This window comes from Vulpes vulpes, chromosome 2 (genome assembly GCF_048418805.1).
Source record: "Vulpes vulpes isolate BD-2025 chromosome 2, VulVul3, whole genome shotgun sequence".
NCBI classification, from domain to species: Eukaryota; Metazoa; Chordata; class Mammalia; order Carnivora; family Canidae; genus Vulpes; species Vulpes vulpes.
In genome coordinates, this window is record NC_132781.1 from 109,452,312 (window position 1) to 109,479,333 (window position 27,022).

The 27,022-nt window shown below is 39.9% G+C and overlaps 1 protein-coding gene across 3 annotated transcripts in view; it reads left to right on the forward strand.

Annotated features, from left to right (window-relative positions):
- The first annotated feature begins 305 nt into the window (after positions 1–305).
- The window catches only part of USP6NL (USP6 N-terminal like), a 167,769-nt gene continuing 141,052 nt past the window's right edge, over positions 306–27,022 (forward strand). Inside the window, exons 1-2 of one of the 3 annotated variants that reach the window (XM_072749535.1) lie at positions 306–586; positions 19,963–20,049. In XM_072749535.1, coding sequence (XP_072605636.1) covers positions 20,046–20,049 — 4 coding nt within the window. In that variant the 5' untranslated portion in view covers positions 306–586; positions 19,963–20,045. Of the gene's footprint in view, positions 587–1,127; positions 1,254–6,295; positions 6,395–19,962; positions 20,050–27,022 lie in introns of those variants that run through there. The other 2 variants (XM_072749534.1, XM_072749536.1) reach the window with 2 other exon arrangements.

Below are 27,022 nucleotides of genomic sequence, written 5' to 3' on the forward strand. Positions count from 1 at the left end.
TCCATCTCTCTGCCTCCATATTGCACGCAGCAACCCAGTTTTTTGGTGTCCGTTTTCACCAGCTGGAAAAAAAAAAAAAAGAAAATAACAACAGCGCAGTTGCCAACTTTACTAACTCTAGTTCCTGGAATCAAGGACAGGAAGCCTTTGTTATTTGCACACCCTAAGTCTTCTAGCTCCTATTGAATAAATCATTTAACTGTCAGCTAATTACAGTGTCGGAAAGTTTACATCATTCATCTTTCTTTTTTTTTTTTTTTTTTAATGGCACCTCTTAATAGAAGACTCTGGAGACTGAAACTCTTGACAGTTTCCATGATATAAAAAAAGAAAGCTGACCTAGAGAAAGATGGGACAAAAAAGACGAACATTTGGGGGAATTTTAGGCGGCAGTTGGGATCTGAAACAGTAGCCTATTTAAAGTCGTGCTGATTTGAACACTTGGAAGTCCCTGAAAGATTTTCAGAAATGTGAATTCTCTTAGGAGCGGATGATCATTTTGCACCTGTTAAACGACCCAGCCCTTGCTTGCGGCGGGTGACGACCCTTAGGAGGCAGGTACTACTACTATCAGGACTCCTTACAGGTGAGGAAACTGAGTCACGCGGCGGGGGCGCTGGGGGGGTGAGAAGGTCCAAGCCCCGGCAGCCAGGGAGATGCGCCCGGAATGAAACCTGCGGAGAGGTGGCTGCAGAGGTGGCGCCGGGGCCGCGGCTCCGCTGACCTCACCCCCCGCGGCGGCCGGAGCGGGCGGGCCCCGCGCGGCGCCCGCAAGCCGGGCTGCTGGTTCGCGGGCGGCAGGGCCGGCCGGGCGCGCGCGGGCGGGCGTCTTCCAGCGGCGGCCGCCGGGGTCCTCGCGGAGGCGGGAACGCGGCGCCGGCGCGCACGTGCCGCCGGGAAGGGGCCGCGGGGGCCGCGCCAAGATGGCGGCGGCCGCGGCCGCATCGCCGACGGTTGGCGGCGGCCCGTGAGGCGGGCGGGGCCGGCGGCGCGGAGGCGGGGTCCCGGGCGAGCCGCCCTGGGAGGCGGGGGCCGTTTCCATAGCGGCGGCAGGAGGTGTCGCGCCGGGGAACTTCCTGGTTCCCGGGCTCGGCTGCGCCGGGATCCTCTTGGAAGGGAAACAATGGGGCGGAGGGCACTGCGGTAGCCGCCGCCGCCGCCGCGCCGGGACCCGCTCGGCTGCCCCGACCCCGCGCTCGGCCCCCTCCCGCCGCCGCCGCCGCCGCCGCCGCCGCCGCCGGGACCGTCCCGAGGTAACTTCGTTTTTCTCCTCCCCGCGCAGGGGGCCGCCGCCGCCGCCGGGCTGCGGGGTTCCCCGCGGGCAGCCGCTCGGCTTGGCCCCGCGGAGCCGGACGCCGCCATTCCCGGCCCCGGGGGAGGGGGACGGAGCGGGCTCGGGGGCCGCGTGCGGGGCCGTCCGGGCCCCCCCTCCGCCCCCCCGAGCCCGGGCCGCGGGGCTCCGCGGGAGTGATTGGCGGGCTGCGGGCTGCGGGCGCCGGGCGGGGGCGGGGGCGGGGGGCTGCGGGCTTGCGGGGTCGCCGGGGCCGGGGGGAGGGGCGCCCTCCCCTCCACGCCCCGCCCCTCAACGCCCCGCCCCTCCACGCCCCGCCCCCTCACACGCCCCGCCCCTCACACGCCCCGCCCCCTCCCGGGGGACGCGTCTTCCTCTGCAAGTTTCCCTCGCGTCCTGCGCAGCCCCCAAGCGGGGCAGGACTCAGGCCGCCTCCGTCCCTTTAATTAACATCATTGCCCTTCGGTGCCCGGCGGGGTGGGGGTGGGGGGGAAACTTGGTTTCGACCGGGCTTGGAGGGAGGGGGACGGGGTGGAGGAGGGACCCGGGAGCTGGAGAGCCGGCGCGCCGCCGCGAAGTTTGCAAAGTAGTCGGCAGCGGACAGCCCGCGCGGCGGGGCGGCCGGGGGGGCCGGGGCCGGGGCCGGGGCCGGGAGGGTGGGGGCGGGGCTGGCTGCGCGCAGGTGCTCCAAGCCGCGGAATTGGAGGAGTCTGTGAATCCACATTTTATTAATTAATTAATTAATATTTATTTATTCATGAGAGACACACACACAGAGGCAGAGACACAGGCAGAGGGAGAAGCAGGCTCCATGCAGGGAGCCCGACGCGGGACTGGATCCCGGGTCTCCAGGGTCACGCCCCGGGATGAAGGCGGCGCTGAACCGCTGAGCCACCCGGGCTGCCCTGAATCCACATTTCTAGACGTTTGGAAGCCACTTCTAGAAGTCGGGGATGACATCCTCCCCGCCACACACACACACACACACACACACACACACCCTTTCCCCCGCATTTTAATCCACAGTTACTTTTTAGTTGGTAGACTTTAATAGGAGTGAAATGTGTCTCCCTCCTGGGCCTGGGGAAGGATGTTTGAATTGAGGCATTATTTATTCCCCAGTCGTGGGGAATAATATGACCCAAATGGGGAAGGGGGAAAAACAACAACAACACAACAACAAAAAGTGGGGACAGGATCTTAAATATTTTGCTTGCTTGGAAGAAGGCGATTTTAATCCCACATTAATCCATCTGTAAATGGAATTAAGTCTCTGGGCTACAAACGTATTATTTCGTAGCTCAGGAAGGTTGGGCGGAACCTCAGAGATCATCGTGGCCAGTCCCTCAGGTGTTGTCGCATCTCTTGGAATTTCTATTAGGAGGAAGTCGGGATACTTTTTTCTTTGGTGAAGTTATTTATTTTTTTAAAGGTTTTATTTATTTATTCGTCACACACACACACAGAGAGAGAGAGAGAGAGGCAGAGACACAGGCAGAGGGAGAGGCAGGCTCCATGCAGGGAGCCCGAGGGGGGACTCCATCCTGGGACCTGGGTCACACCCCCGGCTAAAGGCAGGCGCCAAACCACTGGGCCACCCAGGGCTGCCCTGTGGAGTCATTTTAATCAGAATTAAGTGAGCCAGCATCAAGCGAACAGTGCTTTATTTGCTTTTCTCACTCTGTCAGGCCCTAAAGTCAAAAAGATTTGAGTTTGGCTTTTTGGATGGTAAAGTTGGCAAACAGACTTTGTATTTACTTAAAATGGATGCTGAATCCTGTATTGTAGTCTCCACAGGCCGTTGAAATATGTCAAAACACAGAAGGAAAAAAATTGTGCCAATGAAGGTATGAATTAATCTTTAAAAGAAAACAGGTAGCCTGAGTTAATAACAGAAATTCCTTTTTGATTATGTAAAGAATTAGTGAGGCGTCACAAAGGCGTTTGAAGAAGCATCATTCGCCAAACATTAAGAATTTGGGGCCTGCATCTCGGCGTTGGTGCCTACTTACTGTTGTTACCTGTCATACTCCCTGGTGTACTTGTTTCTGAAAAGGCCCATTACCAGTTATAACCATCTGTTGACATGAGATATGTCCTGCCACTGGTTATGCAAGCCAGTAAGTGGAAGTGTCAGCTTTGCCACCATTAGTCAATTGGCTGGTCATCCTCAGTGTTTTGGGGACCCAAGACAATTCCTGGCGTGGCGGATTCAATCTGGGCCTCCAGTGTCAAGCAGAGATTGCACTGGTCCAGCGTGGCCACTGTGGGTACATCTGTCTCAAGTTCCTGTTATTTCTGTAGCCTGTGAAGGTGGTTGAAAAAAAGAGGCCAGTAAATTAAAGTTAGTGGCAAGCTGAAAACAAAATCAACTTTGGTGAAAATGTGCTAGGTGTGTTAAGGCAGTCTGGAGCTGGGAGAAGAAGACTTTGCCACTGTCCTGAAAGTTTGGGAGTTGCAACTTCAGTTAGAAAGAGGCCGGTGATGACATTTTTGGGTTATGTTTGCAATTTCACTTTTAACCATTCTTGTTTTGTTTTAGTGCAATGTTATTATCGACAATATGCTGACCATTTATTACCAGAAAGTTGTAGTTTGTCCCTTCAGGGTGATTTTTGAAAGGCATATTGCCTTTAGATGCGATTCACTTGTATTTAGAGTCTCTCTTTTTTTTTTTCCCCCATTAAGAAAGTATCTCAGGGATACCTGGGTGGCTCAGTGGTTGAGCATCTGCCTTTGGCTGGGTGTGATCCCGGGGTCCTGGGATCAAGCCCCACATCGGGCTCCCCGCAGGGAACCTGCTTCTCCCTCTGCCTGTGTCTCTGCCTCTCTCTCTCTCTCTCTTTCATGAATCAATAAATAAAGTCTTAAAAAAATAAAGCATCTCATTTTTACAGTGGAACTCAGTGTAAACACAATATTAATTTGAATGAAATTTGTCTTCTACCACATTTCATTATAGTACATGGGGGTTCAGAACACGGGATTTAGAGTTGAAAACACTTGGATTCTTAACTGGTCTATGCCATTTCCAGGCTATATCACATCATGTAAATAACTTCATTTTTTAAAGCCTTGTTTCTTTGTAAAATTGAGCAGAGGGTGGGGACATCATAAATTCAGATTTTGTTCATTCAGCAAGTCTTTCTGGAGTGCCTTCTGTGTACCTCCTGACCTCATGCTAGGTACCTTGTTTTCAACAACAGGGGGGATAAGTCCTTTGAAGTAGAGTATAGGGAGCTATAAAAACGATGACTAGGGAACCTAACCCGACCTGGGGGTGGTGGGACAGGCTTTCCTGAGGAAGGGACTCGTAAGACCTGAAGGATGAGGAGGAGATGGTAGGTGAGGAGGGGAGGGGGTGGGACACCGTGAGGGTAAGAGAAGAGCCTGCACGCAGGGCCTGAAGAGTCTCCTGGAGGCTGGATAAGGATGCTTGTGTATGACTTAGTTCCCTACACGACTTGTCAGCAGCCACTGTTCACTGTGTAGATAGCAGGCTTCTGGCACCATGCTCCAGTCACCTGAACGAAGGGCTCAGCTTGTTCCACAGCCTTAATGGAGAGAGGGAGTCAGGTTAGTTGCCTCTAGCCCCAGTAGACCTGGAAATGACTCCACGCTTCGGTGTCTAGTTTTGTAACTCTGGCACCGTTCACTTGTGAATCTCTAAAAGACTGGAATTAAATGTTGAATTAGATTTTTTTTTTAAAATTTCTTTACAGAAGTACTGTATGACACGAACATAGCGTTTTGATTTAATGTCGATAGCTTTGTGTCTTTGGAAGAGCCTAGGCCATCTTACTTAAAATATCAGCTTCTCCCCAAAATAACAAATACTGATTTAAGTGGCAGGTAGTTTCATTTGCCTATAGGAAGAATAGGAGTGACTCTGGAGTTCCTTTTTTTTTTTTTTTTTTTTTAAGATTTTATTTATTTATTCATGAGAGATACAGAGAGAGGCAGGCTCCATGCAGGGAGCCCGATGCGGACTCGATCCGAGGTCTCCAGGATCACCCCCTGGGCCGAAGGTGGCGCTAAACTGCTGAGCCACCCGGGCAGCCCGAGGCTGGAGTTTCATATCTTGTTTGCTTAGGTGTTTTTGGTTCTACATAGATATTTAATGATTCTCTGATAGAGGGGCGTGTTGCACCTGTGTCTTGCTGATACTGGTTTGAGTGTAGAAAAAATTGTAATTTTATCCTGGAATCTTCCTTTGACTAAATTAACAAGTGAATTAAATTTTAAGTATTAATGTTTTTTTGAGAATTAAGTGAAAGAATATTCTTAAGTTTCTTAATATATTTCAGTAAATTTATGTAAGTCGGTAGTGGCAAATTAATACTTTATTATGGAATTATTGCAGTATTCATAAGCTAGTTGGCTCTCTGGGCTTTTTGTTCCTGCTTATTTTTATTTGGTTTTGGACATTTTAATGCTTGTTAGCAGACCTGTGGTAAAATACGCAAAGAGAAGGTGAAATAAGATTTTGAAGAGTCCGTCACAATGGGGAAAAAAACTGAATAGATGTTAAAATTTATAAAAGTTAGGTATGTGTGCATTTGCTAGATCTACGTATTTTGCTTATGACTTATAAAAATGAACTGGCATACAATAATATTAGTGTTTAAAATTTATGTATTAAAAGATTTTATTTATTTATTCATGAGACACACAGAGAGAGAGAGAGAGAGGCAGAGACACAGGCAGAGGGAGAAGCAGGCTCCATGCAGGCAGCCTGATGTGGGACTGGATCCCAGGACCCCAGGATCACGCCCTGGGACAAAGGCAGGCGCTAAACTGGGGAGCCATGTAAGGATCCACCTAGTGATTAAAAATGTAAAAAAATCTGTCTTACCTGTTTTTCATGTTTCTTTTTTCTCGTAGCTTTGTTTTAGATTGTCTTATTTACTTACTCATTTAGAGGAGGGAGGGTTGAGAGAATGTACATGCACAAGTGGGAGGGTGGGGCAGAGGGAGAGGGACAGAATATCCCAAGCAGATTGCACACTCATTGTGGAACCACATGTGGGGGTTGATCATGACCTGAGATCGTGACCTGAGCTGAAATCAAGAGTCAGATGCTTAGCCGACTGAGCCACACAGGTACCCCTGGATTGTCTTTTTAAAAATGGTTATCTCATTTACCTCTTTTTTTTTTTTTTTTTTTTAAATTAGTGTGGTCTATGTATTCCTTTGCCGTTCCTTTGGTGTTGGCCTAAGAAATTCTAATATGTTTTCTCAGCTTATCAGAGTGTTATATTAACGGAGACTTCCAGTCCTTTTTTCAAGAGAATGAAACTTTTTGAAAACATTTAAAAACATTTCATTTTCTTTCTTATTTTTTTTCAAAGATTTTATTTATTCATTAGAGAGAGAGAGAGAGAAAGAGAAAGAGAGGGAGCAAGAGAGCACGTGTGCACAAGCCAGGGGGGAAAGGCAGAGAGAGGAGCAGGCTCCCCCTGAGCTGAAAGCCCCATGCCGGGCTTGATTCTAGGACCCCAGGATCATGGTCTGAGCTGAAGGCAGATGCTTAATTTACTGAGCTACCCAGGCACTCCTTCTTCTTTTTGTAACTTACTTCATTGTTACCATGTTTTAAAATGCATAAATGTTTTAAACTCCAAAGATAGATTTCTGTTGTTTCTGTTATTATTCAACTAGACTTAGTGCATTTTCTTTTCCTTTGTTCCTTCTTGTGTTACTGACCTAACAACTGGAATAATTTTCCTTCCATCTGAAGAATATCCTTTAGTATTTTCTTTAGAGTAGATATTATTGACACATTTTCAAACTTTTTGAGAATGTTTTTATTTCACCTGCATTCTGGAAAGATACATTTTGCTAGGCATAGAATTCTAGGGATAGATACATATATACATATAATTAGATACTAGTCCTTTGGAGAAGAGATTATTCTCTAGCATTTGGCTTTGTTTCTATTGGCCAGTCAGTTATAGTTTATCATTTCTTTATTGGTAAGTTGTTCTTTCTCAGGCTATTTTTGAGATTTTTGGTCTTTGGATTTCAGATAATCTTCCGCCTTTTCTTGCTTGGGGTATATACCTTTTGATGCTGTGTCTGGATGTCTTTCATCAGTTTTGAATAGTTCTCAGCCATCATTTCATCAAGTATTGCTTCTTCCCCATTTTCTTGCTTCCTCTTTCTGGGGCTTTAGTTCCATGGTGTCAAGGAACTCCTCTGTTTATTTCGCTTGTCTCCTGTATTTTCCACCTTTATTCAAACTGAGGGTTTTTTTTTGTTGTTGTTGTTGTTGTTTTTTTGAATCTATCTATGCAATGACTGGTTTAGTTTCCTTCTGTGTTCTCTCTTCCAGGATTCAGCTTTTTGGGGTCTTATTCTAAAGCAAGGGATGGCTCCTTTGGTGGATTTTGTACTCTGACATTTTGTCTTCCTACTTTCCTAGCCTGCCTACATGCAGTTTTTTGATTAGGCAAACATTTCCAGGGGGCAAGAGACCCCAGGGTGCTGTGCTCCTCTCTGTCCTCTTGGACTACTGTGCCTAGTAGTTCCTTATTTCCTTATTAGCTCTTTGATTACTACCCTTTCCTGTGTTTTCATTAAGGTATAATATACATATAATAATGTGCACCAATCTTAAATGTATAACCTGAAGAATTTTTATGAATGTAACTAAATATGTAATCATATCCAGTTCAAGATGTAGAACATTTTTGCCACCTCAGAAGACCTTGTCACACCCCTTCCCCATCTATATCCTTTCCTGATGCAGGTTGCAATTACTTGGTTTTCTGTCAACAGTGTTGCAGTTTTTAGTTTTCTTTTCAAAATAGTATCATACAGTATGTTTTACTCCCGTGTGTCTGATCTGGCTTGTTTTGTTCAACATTGTATAATATCAGTGAAATTCAGCTGTGTTGTTGCACGTAGCAGTAGTGTTTCTTGTAGTTACTGTACTTGTTACTGTAGCACCTAAAAAATTGCCTAGCAACTCAGTGACTTAAACAGTGACAACATATATTTTCTGCACAACACTGTAATTTGTGCAATGCTTGTCTTAGCTTCATTTGGTTTCAAGTAGGGCTGTTTGAAGGCTGGGCCTAAAAGTGTTTGAAGGTTTACTCACATGTCTGCTGGTTGATGACGGAACACCTAAATGTGGCCTGACTATGCTTAATAGTACGGTGGCAGTGTTCCAAGGGCTAGTGTCCTGCACCCACAGGCAGTGGGGAGTGGAGTGAGGTGGAGAGCCCATGGGCCAGACAGACACTAGATTGCCTCTTATGACTTGGCTTTGAAACTTAATGCAATTTTCCTTCCATTGTGTTCTGCTCTTTGAAGCAGTTATGAGCCTGCCGAGGTTTAAAGAGAGGGGAAATGGACTCTACCTCTTGATGGGGGGAGTTGAGGTTCTGGAAGAGCTTGTGAGACCAGAAATATTGTAGGCACCATTATTGGAAAATACAGTGTGCTGTAGTAGTAGCCTCATATACAGATCTATCACAGTTTGGTTATCCATTCTACTTTTAATGGCATTTGCATCATTTCCAATTTTGGACTACTATAATAAATCTGCTACAAACATTCTTCCATGTGTATTTTGTCGGATATGCACTTCCTTCTTTTGGAGGTATTCCTGGGTACGGCGCTGTTGGTAGATATAATTTAGCTTCAGTAGTTAACTATCAGTTTTTCAAAGCGGTTGCACCAGTTTATATCCTCTGATATTTTTAAGAATTAAAAAAAATATAGATTTGTCTAACTTTTTAATTGTCTTTCAAGCAAGAGGGTTGGTGTGTAATATGCAGTCTAGCTTTGTTGGAAATGTAGGTCCTTTGTCTTATCTTTTGTGTAACTAACTGTGTTTTGCTTTCCCAGCCAGATGCTTAATTATTGGAAAATAGAGATGAGGTAGAATAGTCTGATTGTGAAGTAACAGTAGTAGTAATTTCTTTTTAAAGATTTATTTATTTATTCATGAGAGACACACACACAGAGAGAAGCAGGCTCCCCATTGGGGGTCTGATGTGGGACTCGATCCCAGGACCCCAGGACCCTGAAGTCAAGCCAAAGGCAGACTCAACCACTGAGCCACCCATCGCCAGTAGTAGTAGTAGTAGTAGTAGTAATTTTTAAAGAAGTATTTTAGAATATGTATTAAAGTGAGTGCTAAATAGAGTTACCATTAGCAGACCATCTGCATTAATTGCTGAAGTCAGATTTCTGAAATTTCCTTTTACAACTCGCTTTTCGGAAATACTGAGCCCTGTCCCTCAATTTCTGGCACATTTTGCTTTTGAATCAGTGCTGTATCATGAATTTGAATTTTAAGCTCATTCACCAGACTTGCTTGGGAAATCTTTTTCAATTGAAATAACTTTTTCCTATAAAGTTGATAGTTTGCCGTCGTGAAGGATTGCCAGAAGAATGTCATCTCCGTTCTCCCCTCAGACTCAGGGTTACTTTTGATTCCTTCACTATTAATAGTCATTTTAACTTTCTTCCATGTGTCCTTTGAGTCTCATCCCCCTTCCTTTTTTAACCAATATTTTAGAACAGTTTGTTTTAGCTCATACCTCGTTTTCTGTGGTAATTTATTGATTGATGCTACTAATAATAATGCTTAGGAAGTTAGAAATCTCTTAGTTACTCATTGAGTTAAGATTAGTTTTTAGGTTGTAAATCTTACAGTGCTAAAAAGAGAACTTAAAAGTCTTTTCAACTTGGGGTGCCTGAGTGGCTTAGGTGGTTAAGCGTCCGACTCTTAATTTTGGCTGGGGTTGTGCTCTCAGGGTTGTGAGATCAAGCCCTGTGTCAAGCTGTATGCTTAGCGTGGAGTCTGCTCAAGTCTCTTCCCTCTATTCCTCCCCCACCACCCAGTTTGCTAGTCTGTGCACACTCTCCCAAATAAATGCAATCTTAAAAAATATCATTTTAACTTATTTATTTAAAAATAAGACCCAACAAAAAGCTGAACCAGTACTAGTATATATGAGATATTTAGTTTAGTAAAGCATTTTTTCATGCATAATCCCTTGACAATCATGAGTGGTAGGTAGCTTAGAAATTTTAACTCTCGTTTTACAGATGAAGAAACAGAATCTCAGAGCAATGAAATGACTTGATCTAAAGTCCTAGAGCTGGTTAATGGGAGAGCTGTACCTCTTGCTTCTAGGACTTGTATGGTGAGTGATTTTCTTGCAAGGCTCACAATCTACTGAATTCCAATTTTATGGACTACATTAATTTTCCTCTCTTCAACGCTATGTATTTACATTTTATGGCCCATAAATTTACACATTTTCATTCAGTACAGGGTCTTTGCATAAGCTGAAGCTCTTCACTCCCATTTCCCTTATAGTACTTTTTGTCCTGGATATATTTTGTTAGTGGCAAGATGGCAGATTTATCTTGATTTTTTTTTTTTTAATCTCAACCCCCTTGGTATGGTTTTGCATATTGTCTAGCTGAATATTTATTGAATGGATGGATGGATTCTTGTGTTTAGAATCTAACTAGAGATAGTCTGGAATTGTTAGCTGACTTTTTAAATGATACTAGGCCTCTGAAAATCAGATATATTGTATCCTTCATTTTAGCTTTTATCTGTAGAGCTCAGGCATTATGTGCAGTTATGATAGTATGTATCAAGTGCATTAGGCAAATACAACATGTGAACAAATTATGAGCTGCCTTTGAAAGGCTCTGTAACTAAGAAGTTTGGGAAAGTACATTTGTTTTTCTAAATACCTAGAGGTTGACCTGTTTACCGGTGTATGGCTACTAGAATTTGATAAGTCCTTCTGGAAACCTAACTCAAATTCTACCTGCAGAAGAGGAAATTAGACCTCATTCTTATCTGATGCTTCGTTAACATACACGTGTAAACAAAACGAAGAAATCAAATGATTTCACATTTTACCCATCTCATTCTCTGATCCTATTAGCAGGAAGTATGTTGTTGATTTAGTGAACAGGATAAACAAACCTCCTTTCATTCTAGCAATGATAGAAAATCTGCCTTATTTCTCTTGAGCTGGGAAAATATTTAAACCTTTTCAAATTTAACATTGTGTTTCAGGGGATATACATTGCAGAAAGAGCATTTTTTGTAGAATGCCCAAGAATTGGGAAAGTACAGTGGAGAGACTTTTCTGCATCAGTGAATAATGACTTTAATATTAACTTGAAGTTTTTTATCTGAATGAGAAGATATTACCTAGGAATGTGCCTCGACATATGTATATATTTGAACTAATGAATTATGAGTCTGAATTAAAAAAAAAAGATACGAGAATTACTGTGATTTAAGTTCCACAGGGAGAGGATCTTTGCTTTGTTCTTGGCTGTGTCTCCAAGAGCCTAAAACACTGCCTGGCTCATAAGAGCTGCTCAGTAAATATTTATTGAATGCAAAGTAAATTTGTGTATTGTTTATCTGTTTTAAACTTAAAAACCTAACATTAGTCATTTAAAGTTTGGTTTATAACCCTTTGGGAAATAAATTTAAATTGATTGAGGTATCTTTTCTGACAATTTTTGCTGACTGTGGGACAGTTGCATAAAGTACATTGTGGAACACTCATTCACTCCCTGTCATTAAATTTTCTTGAGACATTTAAAAATGGATATATGAGAGTCCATTACATGTACGTTAGTAACAGTTCATTTAGTCCATCCATCATCATCATCATTATTATTACTATTATTTTTTAAAGACACTGTGAGAAAGCACAAGCAGGGGGAGCAGCAGAGGGAGGGGGAAAAGCAGACTCCCTTCTGAACTTATGCAGGGCTCAATTCCACCTGGGATGATGACCTGAGTGGAAGGCAGACAATCGACTGCGCCACCCAGGTGCCTCAGTCCATCCCTTATTATTGGACATTTAAGTTGTTTATATATTTTTTTCTGTTACAAATAATGCTTCACTGAAGGAAATTTTCTTAAGCTCTTTCTTGGGATGGCAGTTCAACACATAGCAGTGTTGCAGAACAAGATCTAGGAATTTCTACTAGAAAATGAATTTGGATTGTACAACTCGGAGAGTGAGATGAGAAGCTTTAGTGATCAGAAGGCTGAGTTCAGACAGTAACAAGTAACAACTCTTTGCTGCTTTTAGTGTGGGTAATGTATAATCATCAGTCTTTGCACATGGAAAGCTCTCGTAATTTGTAGTGGAGCTGCCTATCACTTGGTATTGTCTTTTACTTTTAAAGAATGAATGAGTCACTACAACTCTTTCTGCCTCTTAATTATAGCTTAAAGATTATAAGTGCATTTAACTCCTTTATATAGGTGGGTACACATGTTACTTTTATTTATAATTATTATACTTCTGATTTTATTGGAACATTTTTGCTTTTTCATATTAAAATATCATAAAATATTACATTAATACCAAAAGCTGTGTGTGATGTGTGTTGCCTAAGGTCTAATGTAATAGTGTCCATCCTATTGCCTCCTTCAATTTAAGCAATAGAACATTATCAGTACTCCCTTGGATCACATCTTCCTGCTTCTCCTCTATTCCACTGCTTGTCCCTAGGAATTCAGCAGCCTCAACTTTAAGGTCTACCATTCTTTTACTTTTCTGTATAGTTACATTATATGTGTGTGTGTCCCTAAAAAACCTATTATTAATTTTATGTATTTTGGAAATTTCTGTAAATGATCTCAGTATGTGTGTATGTTCACAGATTTAGTGAGTGAAGTTTTTTAGTAAAACTAAAACTCACAAACTTAATTCCCATTAAAAGTTAATGTTCTGGGCAGCCCTGGTGGCTCAGTGGTTTAGTGCTGCCTTTAGCCCAGGGCCTGATCCTGGAGACCCAGGATCGAGTCCCACGTCGGGCTCACTCCGTGGAGCCTGCTACTCCCTCTGCCTGTGTCTCTGCCTCTCTCTCTCTCTCCCTCTGTCTCTCAGGAATAAATAAATAAAATATTTAAAAAAAATAAAGTTAATGTTCTTATTCTCTGTATTAGCCATCTCTTGCAGTAATAATGCCATGTAACAAACCACTGCAAAATTTTAGTGGTGTAAAATGACATATATTTATTTCTAGCTCATGAGTTTGGCAGTCTCTGATGGGTTTGGGTGGGTTTGTCCATAAGCTGTAGGTTGGGCTCAGTTATGTGCTAGGTGCCAGTACTTTAGCTCCCCCCCCCCCCCCCCGCGTTTCCTGATTTAGAAACCATACTCTAATATTTGTTTGCATTTACTCAGTTTTTTTTTTTTTTCCTCACCATTCTTTCCTGTATTTCAGACCTTCTCTTTGGCATCATTTTCCTACTTTGTGACTACAGTTTTGGAAGCTTCCTTTTTTTTTTTTTTTTTTTTTTTAAAAGGCTTTATTTATTTATTCATGAGAGACACACAGAGAGGCAGAGACACAGGCAGAGGGAGAAGCAGGTGCCATGTAGGGAGCCTGACGTGGGACTTGATCCCGGGTCCCCAGGATCACACCCTGGGCTGAAGGCAGCGCTAAACTGCTGAGCCACCCGGGCCTGCCCATGGAAGCTTCCTGAGTGAGGATCTGTTAACTGTATATTCCCTCAGTTTGTAATTTTCATTATTTTGTCATTTTTCTTGAAAAGATAGTTTAGCTGAGTTGAGCATATAGTTATATAGTTACCAGTTTCTCCCTCTTAGAACTTGGAAGGTATTATTCTAGTGTTTTCTGACCTCTGTTGTTGCAGTTGATAAATCAAGTGTGAAAAGTCTAATTGCTGCTTTGTAAGTGACCTGCTTTTATTTTTATTTTTAGTTGCTTTTAAGAACTCTTTGTCTTTGATGTTTCACAGTTTCACTATGGTATCTCTAGGTGTCAGTTTCCATTTTATTTATACTTTTTGGAATTTGCTGAACTTGAGTCTGTACATTAGTATCTTTCATCAAATCAGGAAAATTCTTAGCTCTTTTCTCTGCAGATTGTCTCTCCCTCATTCTTAATGTTTTCTTTTTAAAACGCCAATTAGATAAACATATTAGATGTTTTAATATAGTTTTTGTGTCTCTTAATCGTCTTTTATTTTATTTTTTTCTTTATTTTTTTTAATCTTTATTTATTTATTTATGATAGTCACAGAGAGAGAGAGAGAGAGGCAGAGACACAGGCAGAGGGAGAAGCAGGCTCCATGCACCGGAGCCCCATGTGGGATTCGATCCCGGGTCTCCAGGATCGCGCCCTGGGCCAAAGGCAGGCGCTAAACCGCTGCGCCACCCAGGGATCCCTCTTAATCGTCTTTTATATAGTTTTTATCTTTCTTTGTGCATTCTGGAAAACTTCAGATCCTGTCATATGGTTCCAGTGACACCTGGCTGGCTCAGTTGGGAGGGCATGTGACTCTTGATCTCCATGTTGTGGGTTCGAGCCCCACATTAGATGTAGAGATTACAAAAAAAAAAAATAAACTTAAAAAAAAGTTATCAGATGTATCATCTGGCTCATTAATTCTTTCTTTAGAATTTGCTGCTTTGCTGAACTTGTCTATTGAGGTTTAATTTTAGTTATCCTATTTTTCACCTGATTCTTTTCCAAATCTGTTGCCTTCTGTTTTGCTCATATTTTCCATTTCCTATTGTATTTTGAAACATTACTGTTCTTTCCTTTGTAACGTCTTTGTGATTAGTTTACTTATTTCTGTTGAATCTTGCTTATGCATAGTTTTTGAAGTTTGAGCTAATTTTTATTGTTTTTTTTTTTTAAGATTTTATTTATTTATTCATGTTGGAGAGAGAGAGAGAGAGAGGCAGAGACACAGGCAGAGGGAGAAGCAGGCTCCATGCACCGGGAGCCCGACGTGGGATTCGATCCTGGGTCTCCAGGATCGCGCCCTGGGCCAAAGGCAGGCGCCAAACCGCTGCGCCACCCAGGGATCCCCGAGCTAATTTTTATTGTAATGGTGTCTGTGGAAATGGATGTGAGACCTGGCTTAAGAGTACTTTCTCCTGGAGGGAATTCGCAGTTGAGGACACTGTCACACTAGGGTGACTTGATTTCTAGGCTTGAGAGTTTTATAACATATAAATGTATGGATTTGACCTTGAAACCTGTGTGAAGGTTGGTTTTGGTTCAGGATGATTTCTATGAAAACTCCCTTCTCCTTCCCCCAACACTGATAAACCTTGACTCTGGAGAGAATTTTCCTTCATTCTTCTTTGGGGCAGATTTTTTTTTTTTCCATAGCTTATCTTTTTATTGAAGGTGTAGTGCTTCAGGGGCCAGGCTCTATGTGCTTAACTGTAGTCTGACTTCCCTTGTTGTATAGTGTGAAGCTTTGACTTTGTCCCATGTATAACTCGTAACACTGAAAGCCCTTCAGCTTTGTCTCATAGAATTTTCTATGATAATGGAGATGTTGCACATCTCTGCTAACACAGTAACCAATAGCCACTTTAGAAATGTCTGTAGTATGACAGAGGAATGGAATTTTAAATTGTACGTGGTCTTATTTAATTTAAATTAAAAAGCTACATATGGCTGGCTAGTGGCCACAGTATTGGACAGTGCAGCTTGGTCATGGGAGATTGTGAGATGCCCTTTAGCCCATTGCTGGATTCTTTGCCCACTGATCACTCTCTCTCTCTGAGCTTTTGTTCATTTTTTATGGTTTCTAAGGATTTCTCTTTATTGCTTGTGAGCTTTGCTATGCATCTGAAAGGATAATTCTTGTCCTTTATCAAATATGTTTGATGTCATGTAGCAAGAGGGTTCACAATCCATTTGGACACGAGAATCTCAGAAACAGATACCTGACAGCTGTACTTTTAGTTGGGGAAGTACTTATCTTGAATGATAAAAATTGGAAAGTTCACAGCAGAACCGTGGAAATTCTTTAAATGGAAACTGACCATGAAGCTAAAAATTATGAGGAAAAATAACTTAAGTACTTTCTTTGCCATCCTCATTTTCCTACAAAAAATTTAAGGATGCTGAAAGATAAAAATGGAGCCGTGGCTAAAATTTTTAAAGTCTTACACATCATCTTCACCTTCTTGGTGTAAGTATTTTACCTACCCAAGAACACTTGAATGAAAAGGTGTGTATATTTAGAGAGAATTATTTTACAGATGGACAGAAAAAGCCAAATGAATGTGAGAGATCATAGGGAATGGTGGTGGTGAAGGGGTAGGAAGGGACTTTGATGTTCATTAAATGCTGAAAGTGTTTGTTTCACTTCTGGTTTTAATAGGGCCTGTGTTGTTTAATTGAGGGGATTTAAAAAACCTAAATAGTGAGTCCTAGCTATTTCTCAGGTAGCCACTTTTTCCTGTAGAGCCAAATATTTTAAAACTATGTGGTTGGTTTTGATGTTTAATAATAACAAACACCTAGATTCTTTGTAATGAATTTGTTACTTTAGGATTTGCTTGCTCTTTTGGAGCTATAGGTACATTTGGTTCTTTTTTTATTTATATTTTTGTATTGTGGTAAAATATACATAAGATTTAACATTTTAACCTTTTTAAAGTATCCAGTTCAGTAGCAGTAAGTACATTTACTTTGATGTACAACCATTATCATCTGTCTCTAGAACTTTTCTCATCTTCCCAAACTGACACTGTCACCATTAAACACTGACTCTCCATTACTCCACCCTCAGCTTCTGGCGCTCACCATTCTACTTTCTGTTCCTGAATTTGACTTTTCTAGGTACGTCATATAAGTGGAATCATAGGATGTTTGTCTTATATATGACTGGCTTATTTCACCTAGCATAATTGTTCTCAAGATTAAATTTGGTTTTCTTAAATTACGATTTGTGATGAGAGTAAAAGGACGGAGATCCCATAGGCTTGTAGTGGGGATTGGCATTCTTGTGTAATTCTTTCAGTAGGAGAAGTTAGTAAACAATAAAATAAGTTACTGTTAATTTAGTCTCCTGAAAGAATGTTATTAGAAACAATAGAATGTGATACTGTGTGGTGTGGTTTCTAATTCTGTTAAATTTGAGCTTTAAAATAATCAAAATTGGGACTGCTGAGCTAGTTCTAGAATAGATTATCTGGTGTTATAAAAACCAGAAATCCTTTCAGATCCTTTGAGAAGTTTTAATTCTCTAAAAGTGTCAGAAATTATTTTTAGGCCGAGTAGTGCCTGCAATAAAGAAAAGGACTTGGGGGAGTCCGCTTGACTTTCAAGTAGACCCTGAATTCCCTGTCAGGATGGATTATCCTTAGGCTGGCTCACTATTCAAGTATATCAAAAGTTAGAGGAGTCACTTGAAAGAACCTGTATTAGGTTAGCACTAGTATAAATTCTCATGCTGAGGGTAGTGTACAAAGCCCAGATTTTATGGAAATTCTCCAGTATACTTTTTATGAGAAACTGGGAATTAAGACAAATTACTTTTTTCCCTCTTGGATAGTGTGAAAAACAAAGTTAGATAATTTATTTCCTCTTTTTTGTATGTCCAGTGGGAGGAGAGATCACTTAGAGAAGGAGAGAGAGAATGTGCAAATTTTACCTTAGGTGCTTCTGAACCACCTTGTTGCTTAAAGAGTTCATACTTTGAGAGTAGATAGGAAGATAGACATTTTAGAGCTGTGGTTAGGGTAAGGAATCTTGAACCAGTGACTTCAGTTATAAGTAATTTCAAAGTATGTTTCTGAGAGCTACTCCATGACATTTTACAGTAATTCCAATACATGCATTGTTGCATATTTCTAAAGTATTTTTTATCACTTTAGATGATAAGGTTAGAACTCCACTATTTATAGTTTTATTATCCTGGCATTTTTGAGGTTACTATTTATAGTGCTAAGAAAATTCTTGATATCTTAGGAACTTCAGTCATCGGATACATATTTCTTCAGTATTTTATGTCTATGGGTAGGAGGGGCATACTACTTAGTACAGAGTGCTTTGATGTTGCCATTTAGGAATTTTAAATTTAAAATAAAAATCTTAGATATAAACATGAACAAAAAGTCTCTAGGCCAAAGAGACTGGACTCTACAAGAGTAAGTAAACTCCTGGATCATCTGTGAACTACTTTGTGTATCTGTGATGTGGGTTTGCCTTCCCATGTCCTTATCATTCAGCATGCTCCAGGGGTCAGCATCTTGACCTTATAGTTCCCTGGCAGGGAAGACAGGTCTGATAGACTCAGTGAAGCATCATCAAGAAAGTGTATTTATAGGGAGAAACTTTCATCGTGTATTCTAAAATTAACATGTAGATTATAGGTTGTTTTAGATTTCCATACAACTTCTCATTTCCTTTGGGATAATTGGGTTATCGAGAAATGAAAATCATAGTATTTACTGCATAGATAAAGAAGAAAGCGTGTGGGATGTGGGTCAGGTGATTACGTGGCAGCACTATGATTATATGCCATTGGTAATTACAGTCTATGAATCATGCTGTGCATACAGATTTTCATTTTGTAAATTTGTATTTTCATGTATATTACATGACATGAGTAACGTATATAGATGGGACAAGCATTATTTCTTCAAAAAATGTTACCCTAACTTTAATCTATTTCAGAATCAGAATTCCTTAGTATTATGCTGTTTTCTTAATTGATATAAAAAATAAAGTAATTGTCAGTTCTTATAATTGCAAAAAGTAGTTCTCCAGTTAGTGAAGAAAGCTGTATGTGAGGAAGCACAGTGTAAATTTTGTATCAAATCTAAAGTTACCTGTGGAATTTTATGTATTAGATTTGGGGAAGCACTGTGGATTCATGCATATGTTTAAATATAACAGTATTATCTTATGCCTTATTTTCTTGCATATATTAAGTAAGGAAGATTTAGTTCATATTTATACTAATACATGGTGATGCTTTGTGTTATACTCAAGTGAAAAGGACCCAATAAAACATTTTTTTGTAGTACTTATAAAGTGTATTTTAAAAATGCTTACAAAAAATTCCTGGAAAGGAAACGTGCCCCACATAATTGGGTAGATGTAGTGGCTCTGTGTGGAGAGAGAATTTTTTTTCTATCTTGTCACTGTTTCCAATTTATTTTAAAGGTTATTTATTTATTTATTCATTCATTTATTCATTCATTCATTCATGAGAGACACAGAGAGAGAGAGAGAGAGAGAGGGAGAGAGAGAGAGGCAGAGACACGGGCAGAGGGAGAAGCAGGCTCCATGCAGGGAGCCTGATGCGGGACTTGATCCCCGGTCTCCAGGATCACGCCCTGAGCTGAAGGCAGACTCTTAACCACCTGAGCCACCCAGGCATCCCTCCAATTTTTTAGAACAATGAAACTGTATTTATAATGAGGAAAATGTCCATTATTAGAGGAAGTTTATAGCAATAACATTGGTGATCTTTGATAGTGTATATGAATTATTTATATGTAATCAAAATAAATTTAGCATGTGTGATGTGCTGTATCTACCTTAGATGGAGTGTTTCCTTTCTAGTACTTATTTGGGATAGAGAGAGGGAATAAGATTTTAGTAAGTGAAGACCGAGGTCACCTGTTAATAAGTTTCTGTGTGATAATTACTTCATACGTATTATTTGCTTTTGAGATGACTTCTTACAGACAAGGGAAGATAAGAATGTTTTAAAGATTGGTAATTTTTAATATTTAGATTACACTAGAGCGTTCTTCTGCAAATAGGAAATTGTGGAAACTAAATTATTTTCATTTCCTTTTAGAAAATTTTATTTAAAATGCTGACCTTTAGAAAAGATGATTTTTTTCTCTTTGTTTTCTGACCAGGACATGTATTCTTCTGAGAAGCCTTGGGAAGCAGATTTTGGTTTACTCTCTGATTGGGACAGCCTACAGAGACATTTCCAGTCATGAGTAAGTGTCTCCATCTTTGTTTCGTTTCAGGGGCCTCAGGAGCATTTGCAGAGTACTTAGAGTTTGTTATTGGACAAACTGGAATTATGTCACTTCATCAGAGATTGGATAATCTGGTTCAGCCCAATTGTACACCTGTCTCTACTGAAACAAGGAGATATAGATACTTTCTGATGTTTGATTTATTCTGAGAAGTTAGATGTGCTGAGAAAAAATTTGTGTCATTAGTTTCTTGGCTGATTTAGTTATGTTCTTTTGTTACCCAGAATATTCTGTTGACTAGTTATTGGAAGGTGACTTGTTAGAAATATGAAGAGGGAAATAGACTCATAAATATAGAGGATAAACTAGTGGTTGCCAGAGGGGGGTGAGTGGGAGAAAAAAAGAATTATGAAAAGGGGGCAGCCCTGGTGGCTCAGCGGTTTAGCGCTGCCTTTGGCCCAGGGCCTGATCCTGGAGACCCGGGATCGAGTCCCACGTCGGGCTCCCTGCATGGAGCCTGCTTCTCCCTCTGCCTGTGTCTCTGCCTCTCTCTCTCTCTCTCTCTGTGCCTCTCATGAATAAATGAATAAAATCTTAAAAAAAAAAAAGAAATATGAAGAGGGAAAATTTAAATTGACCATAATTAGCAGGGGTTTAATTTTGTGAAGTTCAATCATTAGATAACATAGGTTAATATTACATTTAAGCAAAAAAAAAAAAAAATGTCTCTTTGTTAATGTCTTTGGTGGAATGAGAACCAAGTCTATCTTGTAAGACTTACAAATTTGACATGGCATCATCTCAGTTGTAAGGGGATTGTGTGATTGTGTATATGAATTATTACAATATGTAATATTGTCTGCCATTCCAATCCACTTCTTCCTGTGAATAGGATAGCTAGATTTTACTATTTTGTACTAACTGTTCACTTTTAGAGAGTGAGGAAAGAATTAAGAGTTTTAACCTGTGATCATATGACAGTTTTGATGTACTTTTTAAAAAGTACAGAGTTTTTGATTAGGGGAACTTTGGAATAGAGTGAGCGTTTCCTACTGAAATATAATGTTAGAGAGTTTAAAATTTTTCACATGTAATTCATAATGATTATCTTAATATGGGTAGTTATTCTTATCATCGACTGAAATAATAAGGCAGTTGATAAATGAAAACAAAGCTGTTGTTGATGTGAAGTCTTTGAGTGCTTTTCACTAAGGGTGATATTGTAAGAAGCGTGCTTTGATTTTCAAGACTTCTCAGTGGGCTACTTTTTCAGTGGTGTATTTTGAATAAACCAGGATAGTTGCTAGCCGAGTTCAAATACTGATTAAAGAAGAAGCGGCTTTTGATATTTCAGATTCATTCTTATGAGTTTTGTGAGAATGTTTGTCTAAAAGTGCCGGCTCTAGTAAAGATGGTAATAGGAATTTATGAAAACTAAGAAATGCCAGGCATTTTAACTTAAAAATGCTTATTACATTTTGGAAAATTTACATTTTGTTTTACTTTGTAATCTTAGTGTTCTCTTAGCAAAACGGTTACAGAGTTGTTTAAGGACAGGTACCCTGTGTCTTTCAGTTTTGAATCTTAGTGTATAACAGTGTCCTGTGTACTGCTGCCCCGAAAAATCTAGAGCCCTGTGTGGCCAAAGGCAGAGGCGTGGGATAGCTTGTTAGGCGACTAATAATAAATCACCTGAACCACATACAGCTTGTGATTTGTGAATTATAATGGCTGTATTGCACTTGTAAGATTTTTAGTTGTTTTTTTTTATATTCAATAGTTTTTTTTCTTGTTTCTGCTTGTTTTTAAACATTTTTAAAAATTATTCTTTTATCTCTTTGTGGATCTTTTATGTGCTTATTTTGAAGTCTTTTTCAGGTCACATTATTAGCATTTTAATTTTGTCTTAGTGAATTTATATTGTGGTAGTTGATATTGTTGGTGTTTACGCGGTATTCTGCAGTTTTGCAGGCTCATTCTGACGAAAACTCTTTCTCTTTCTCTTACGTCTGTGTCTTTGTGATTTTCCCTGCTGGTCTGGTAGATGTGCCGTTGTCTCTGCCTGCCTTTGGAGTTCCCAGATCAGAATCGGGTCTTGTGCTAGTGGATTGGAGCACCAGCCCCATGGTGATGTTGGTGATATCACAGATTCTGTCACTGGCCTAAGTCAGCTGGCCTTAGGTCAACAGCCTCCTCGGTGGTAGCTCCAGCACGGTTAGCAAAAGCCTTTTTCAGTCTAGTTTCCTAATCCAGGACTAGTGCCACCCCTGCCCCCCGGTTCTAAGCAAGGAGCCTGGCTAATGACCCTGCGTCACACAGAACTCTTTGGTGTGCAGTTACCCTGTGGGATTTACTTCCTGCTGCCTTTTCCTACTTTGGGGCCCACAGCCCCCAGACCTGGTGGCTTTAGGTTGGCTCACACTTGGTGTTCCTGTGAGATTTCTGATTAAGCGGTATTTAACATGTTTGGGGATGTAGGTAGGTCATTTTAGTGATTATGATTATGCAGTATAGGTTATGTTTCTTATGGTATTCAAATATAAGTATAGAATTGAGTTTTTGTTTTCAGCCCATTTTAGGCTTCCTTTGAAATAGACTGGGTTATGTTTCTTATTCTTGCCAACTTGCTGGCTTTTCTCTATCGGTAGAGGTCATTTATGAGTAGATCACTGCAACCGTAGGTTAGGGAAATGTTACAGTGTCTATGTTATGATCCAGTTTCTAGGGGGTTGTACGTTTTCAAAAAGATAAGAACTGGGGTCCCTGGGTGGCGCAGTGGTTTGGCGCTTGCCTTTGGCCCAGGGCGCGATCCTGGAGACCCGGGATCGAATCCCACATCAGGCTCCCGGTGCATGGAGCCTGCTTCTCCCTCTGCCTGTGTCTCTGCCTCTCTCTCTCTCTGTGACTATCATAAATAAATAAAAATTAAAAAAAAAAAAAGATAAGAACTGAGTATACCAGAGTTTCTGTTTTTGAAAAAAATAGTGAAGAATCATGGTACAGGTTAAAAAATTGGAAGAGGGGCACCTGGGTGGCTCAATGGCTGAGCATCTGCCGTTAGCTCAGGGCATGATCCTGGATCATGGGTCTGGGGATTGAGCCCCACATCGGGCTCTCTGCAGGGAGCCTGCTTCTCCCTCTGCCTGTGTCTCTGTCTCTTTCTCTATGTCTCTCATGAATAAATAAAATCTTTAAGAAAAAAAAAAAAGGGAAGATATGTCATTAAAGTCTAGATAGAATTTCCAAACCTAGATTGGGTGAGAATGATGGGTAACTAAATTTTTTTTTTTCCAGTATTTCTTTAGAAAATTAAAAGAAAGGTTGATACTTGTTATGTCTGGATGTGTTTATCTCTGAAGCATTTCTTAACCCTTCCCATGTCATGAGCCACGTAGGATGTGGTGGAAGTTATACAGCATTTGGGGTAAACTGAGGAGCTGTTTGGGGCTTGGAGGCAACTGGCTCTGACACCTTAGACCAGGCTGCTACTTGTGCCCAACTGTCCTGAAAGTGGAGGGGGGGTCTGTTTCTTTGCATGTTCTGGCACACCGATTGGGGTACCCCAGCCATAAAACTTAGAGAATTGGTAAAATGTTTTAGGATAATTTTCAGTTTTTATTCTAGATCTTTATTCTGTTCAATTTTGAGGCTAGATATTTATCTTGTGGAAAATGTATTATATGATGCTGCTATGAGTTGTGTGTTTCATTGTGGATTGTTGACGTTATTACAATCCACAAAAAAGCCTTTTGATTTTCAGCACTTAAATGGTTTTGTTTTTGCATATGATAAACATTTACCAAGATTTTTTTTTCAAAATTTTGTTTTATCAAATGGTGCCAAAGATGAAATACATGTATGAAAGTTGTTATGTTTAAACTTTGGCTATAATTTGAAATGGTTCTTTAGATCTTTAATGGAGATTGTCACAACAGGCATAGTTCTTGTAAAAAGCATTAGTAAACAATTTCTAGATGATTTTTTTGGGGGGAATGTGTTAAACAAAAACAAACTAGAAAAACGACCAAACCCCCAAAATGATTGTTTAGGGTACTACTTAATTTTATTTTCCCATCTTTTAACTTGAAAAAATAAAGCTTATATACTCTATTTTTAAATTTTATCTTATATTTTATTTCACTTTCTTCAGGAAACTTTCGCCCTGTAACTAATTATATGACATATTTTCTAAGAGAGGATTTCTGTGTTAATTTTCTTCTGATTTGACAATCCAGGAGTGAATCTCTTGCATTAGTATGCTTAATCCTGCCCTTTGTCCTAAATAAAGGAGTGAGTTTTTTGAGGTCACTTCTGGATATGAAACATTTCTCATTTAACTGAGGAAAGAGTAATGGCAGTGAATATTTTGGGATGTAATATATTTATGGCTTTCTAATAGAGTAGGAGCAAATATCTTCATTCTGTGGAGCAGTAGACTAAAAGTTCATGCTGAAATGAAAACAATTTAATGTTTGGTAAAAGTTTTTTTTTTTTTTTAAGATTTTATTTATTTATTCATGAAAGACACACAGAGAGAGAGGGAGGGAGGCAGAGACACAGGCAGAGGGAGGAGCAGGCTCCATGCAGGGAGCCCGACATGGGACTCCATCCTGGGTCTCCAGGATTGCACCCTGGGCTGCAGGCAGCACTAAACTGCTGCGCCACCGGGGCTGCCCCTGTTAAAACAGTTAATGTTATAAATGAGTAGATTACTAAGCCACTCAATGGTGGCATAAGAATTCTTCTGAGTCTTATTAAATAGAAAAATCATGCAACAAATAATATAAGGCTTTCCCTAAGTTTTGGCTAAATTTCTTTCTAGGATAATTATGTAGATATATATATATCTTGTTTTATGGGATAGCTGTATACCTTAGAAGTTGGGTAGAGGTTAAAGAAAAAACTTCCATTGAATTGTATTTTGAATACTGAGGAATCATGCATTTAATGGAATCTTGAAAGAAATCCCTTTGTAAAGTATAAGTATCTATTTGTTTATTTAGGCTCATTTATGTTTGATAAGTTTGGATTTTGGAAGATAAAGTTTTAATAGTTAACTATTCTTAAAATGAATATACCCTTGAGCCTTGAACAACATGGGTTCTGACAGTGTGAATCCACTTATAATATGGAATTTTTTGATAAATACAATATAGTACTATATGATGACAGATGGTAGGTACCTTGTGGTGAGCATAACGTGCTGTATAGAGTCACAGAGTTGTCTGATCTCTATTGTATACTTGAAACTAATGTAATATTGTGTGTCAACTATACTTAGAAAAAATGCAGTGTAGTACTCTAAATGTATTTTCCTCATGATTTCCAAAGTAACATTTTCATTTATCTATCTTACTTTATTGTAGAAATACAGCATATAGTACAAATGGCAAGATATATGTTAATCAGCTCTTTATCTGTAAGGCTTCTACTCAAGAGTACACTATTAGTAAAGTTTTTAGGGAGTCAGAAGTGATAGGCAGATTTTCAACTATGTCAGGGTCTGGTGCCCTTAACTCCTGCCTTGTTCAAGGGTCAACCGTATAATCAGAATATTAATTGGAAGAAGGAAGAATTTGGAAATGTCTGGAGACTTTTTGGTTGTCGTAATTACTGGGGAGACCTACTGGCAGTGGGCAGGGGCCAGGTACAGTATACAGTAGTCCCTGTTGAGAAACACTGTGGGTATAAGCTATCAGAACCATGGCAGCAGTACACTGTAGGTAAGGTAGGTGATGGGTGATGAAGAATGCCAGCAAAAATTGCTTCTCAGATAATTTATTAGATCAATTTTTTAGTTTAAGGTGATTTCTTAGTTTATTGTATTAATACTGACCATTGCAAATGGAATATACTTTACTTTTAGCTAATTTGTCATCTTTTTGACCATTTGCTGCAGAAAAGTGAGTAATTCTTAGTTTGATGCTATGGGAAATTTAATATGAATTTAATGTATTTCTTATGCAGTATAGTCAATTATGGTATTCAAAAATAAGTATAGAATTGAGTTTTTGTTAGGAGATGATTTGCAGTATTTTGTATCCTCTTGTTTTGATAGTTTTTCAAACTTGTAACAGGATAAGTTGTAAAAACAGAACCCAAATTCTTCGTATGCCTTTCCAATTTACCAGTTGTTTACATTTTGTCCATTTGATTTCTTTCTTGTTTTCCCTCTTTGTCACACATACACATATCTATATCTATATATACCTAAACAAAATTGATTTGTAGGTAAAATATTTTCTGTGAAAATATAGTTTCCCTTTACTAAATCATTTAAATTTGTAGCATAAATGTTGCTTACTGTACTATTACAATATAATCTTAGTAAGGTTTCTAAATTACTTTTCCTAGTTAAATCTTAAAGTTTCAAAACATTTACCTACTGTTGTTACGCTATTACCATTTAAAAATGACATTGTTTACATAGGTTTTGTAGGCATAACATTAACATTTTTATTTTAGACCCACAGTATATTGCATTATGTAGATTGACTTGGTATATAAATGAACGTTAATTAAAATTCTTTAGTATAACAAACCAGCGTCTCTTTATAATAGTTTTAAGATACTCCCTTCTTAAGGGAAATTCTTTAAAATGCCATTTTGACAGAGTAAGTTTTCCAGTGGCAGTCTTTAAGAGTCTCAGAGACCTGGGTTGGCTTTGCTATTAACTAGCCGTGTTAAAAACAAACAAAAAAACAGAACAAAAAGCAAAACAAAACAAAAACTAGCCGTGTTATGTATGGCCAATGACTTGACCTCTTTAATGCCACCCCACTACCCACTACCCCCTCCTACTGCACCCCTACTCATTTCCTTGTTTTAAATGTGGGGACCAGACTACATTGTCTGGAAACCTTCTAGCTCTAAAATTCATGATTATATATCACTGAGAAACTTTTCATTTCCAATTTTGCCTTATAGGAACACAGCTATTGAATGAAACGAGAAATATCTCTATTAAGCTAAATTAAGAAAACTTACACGT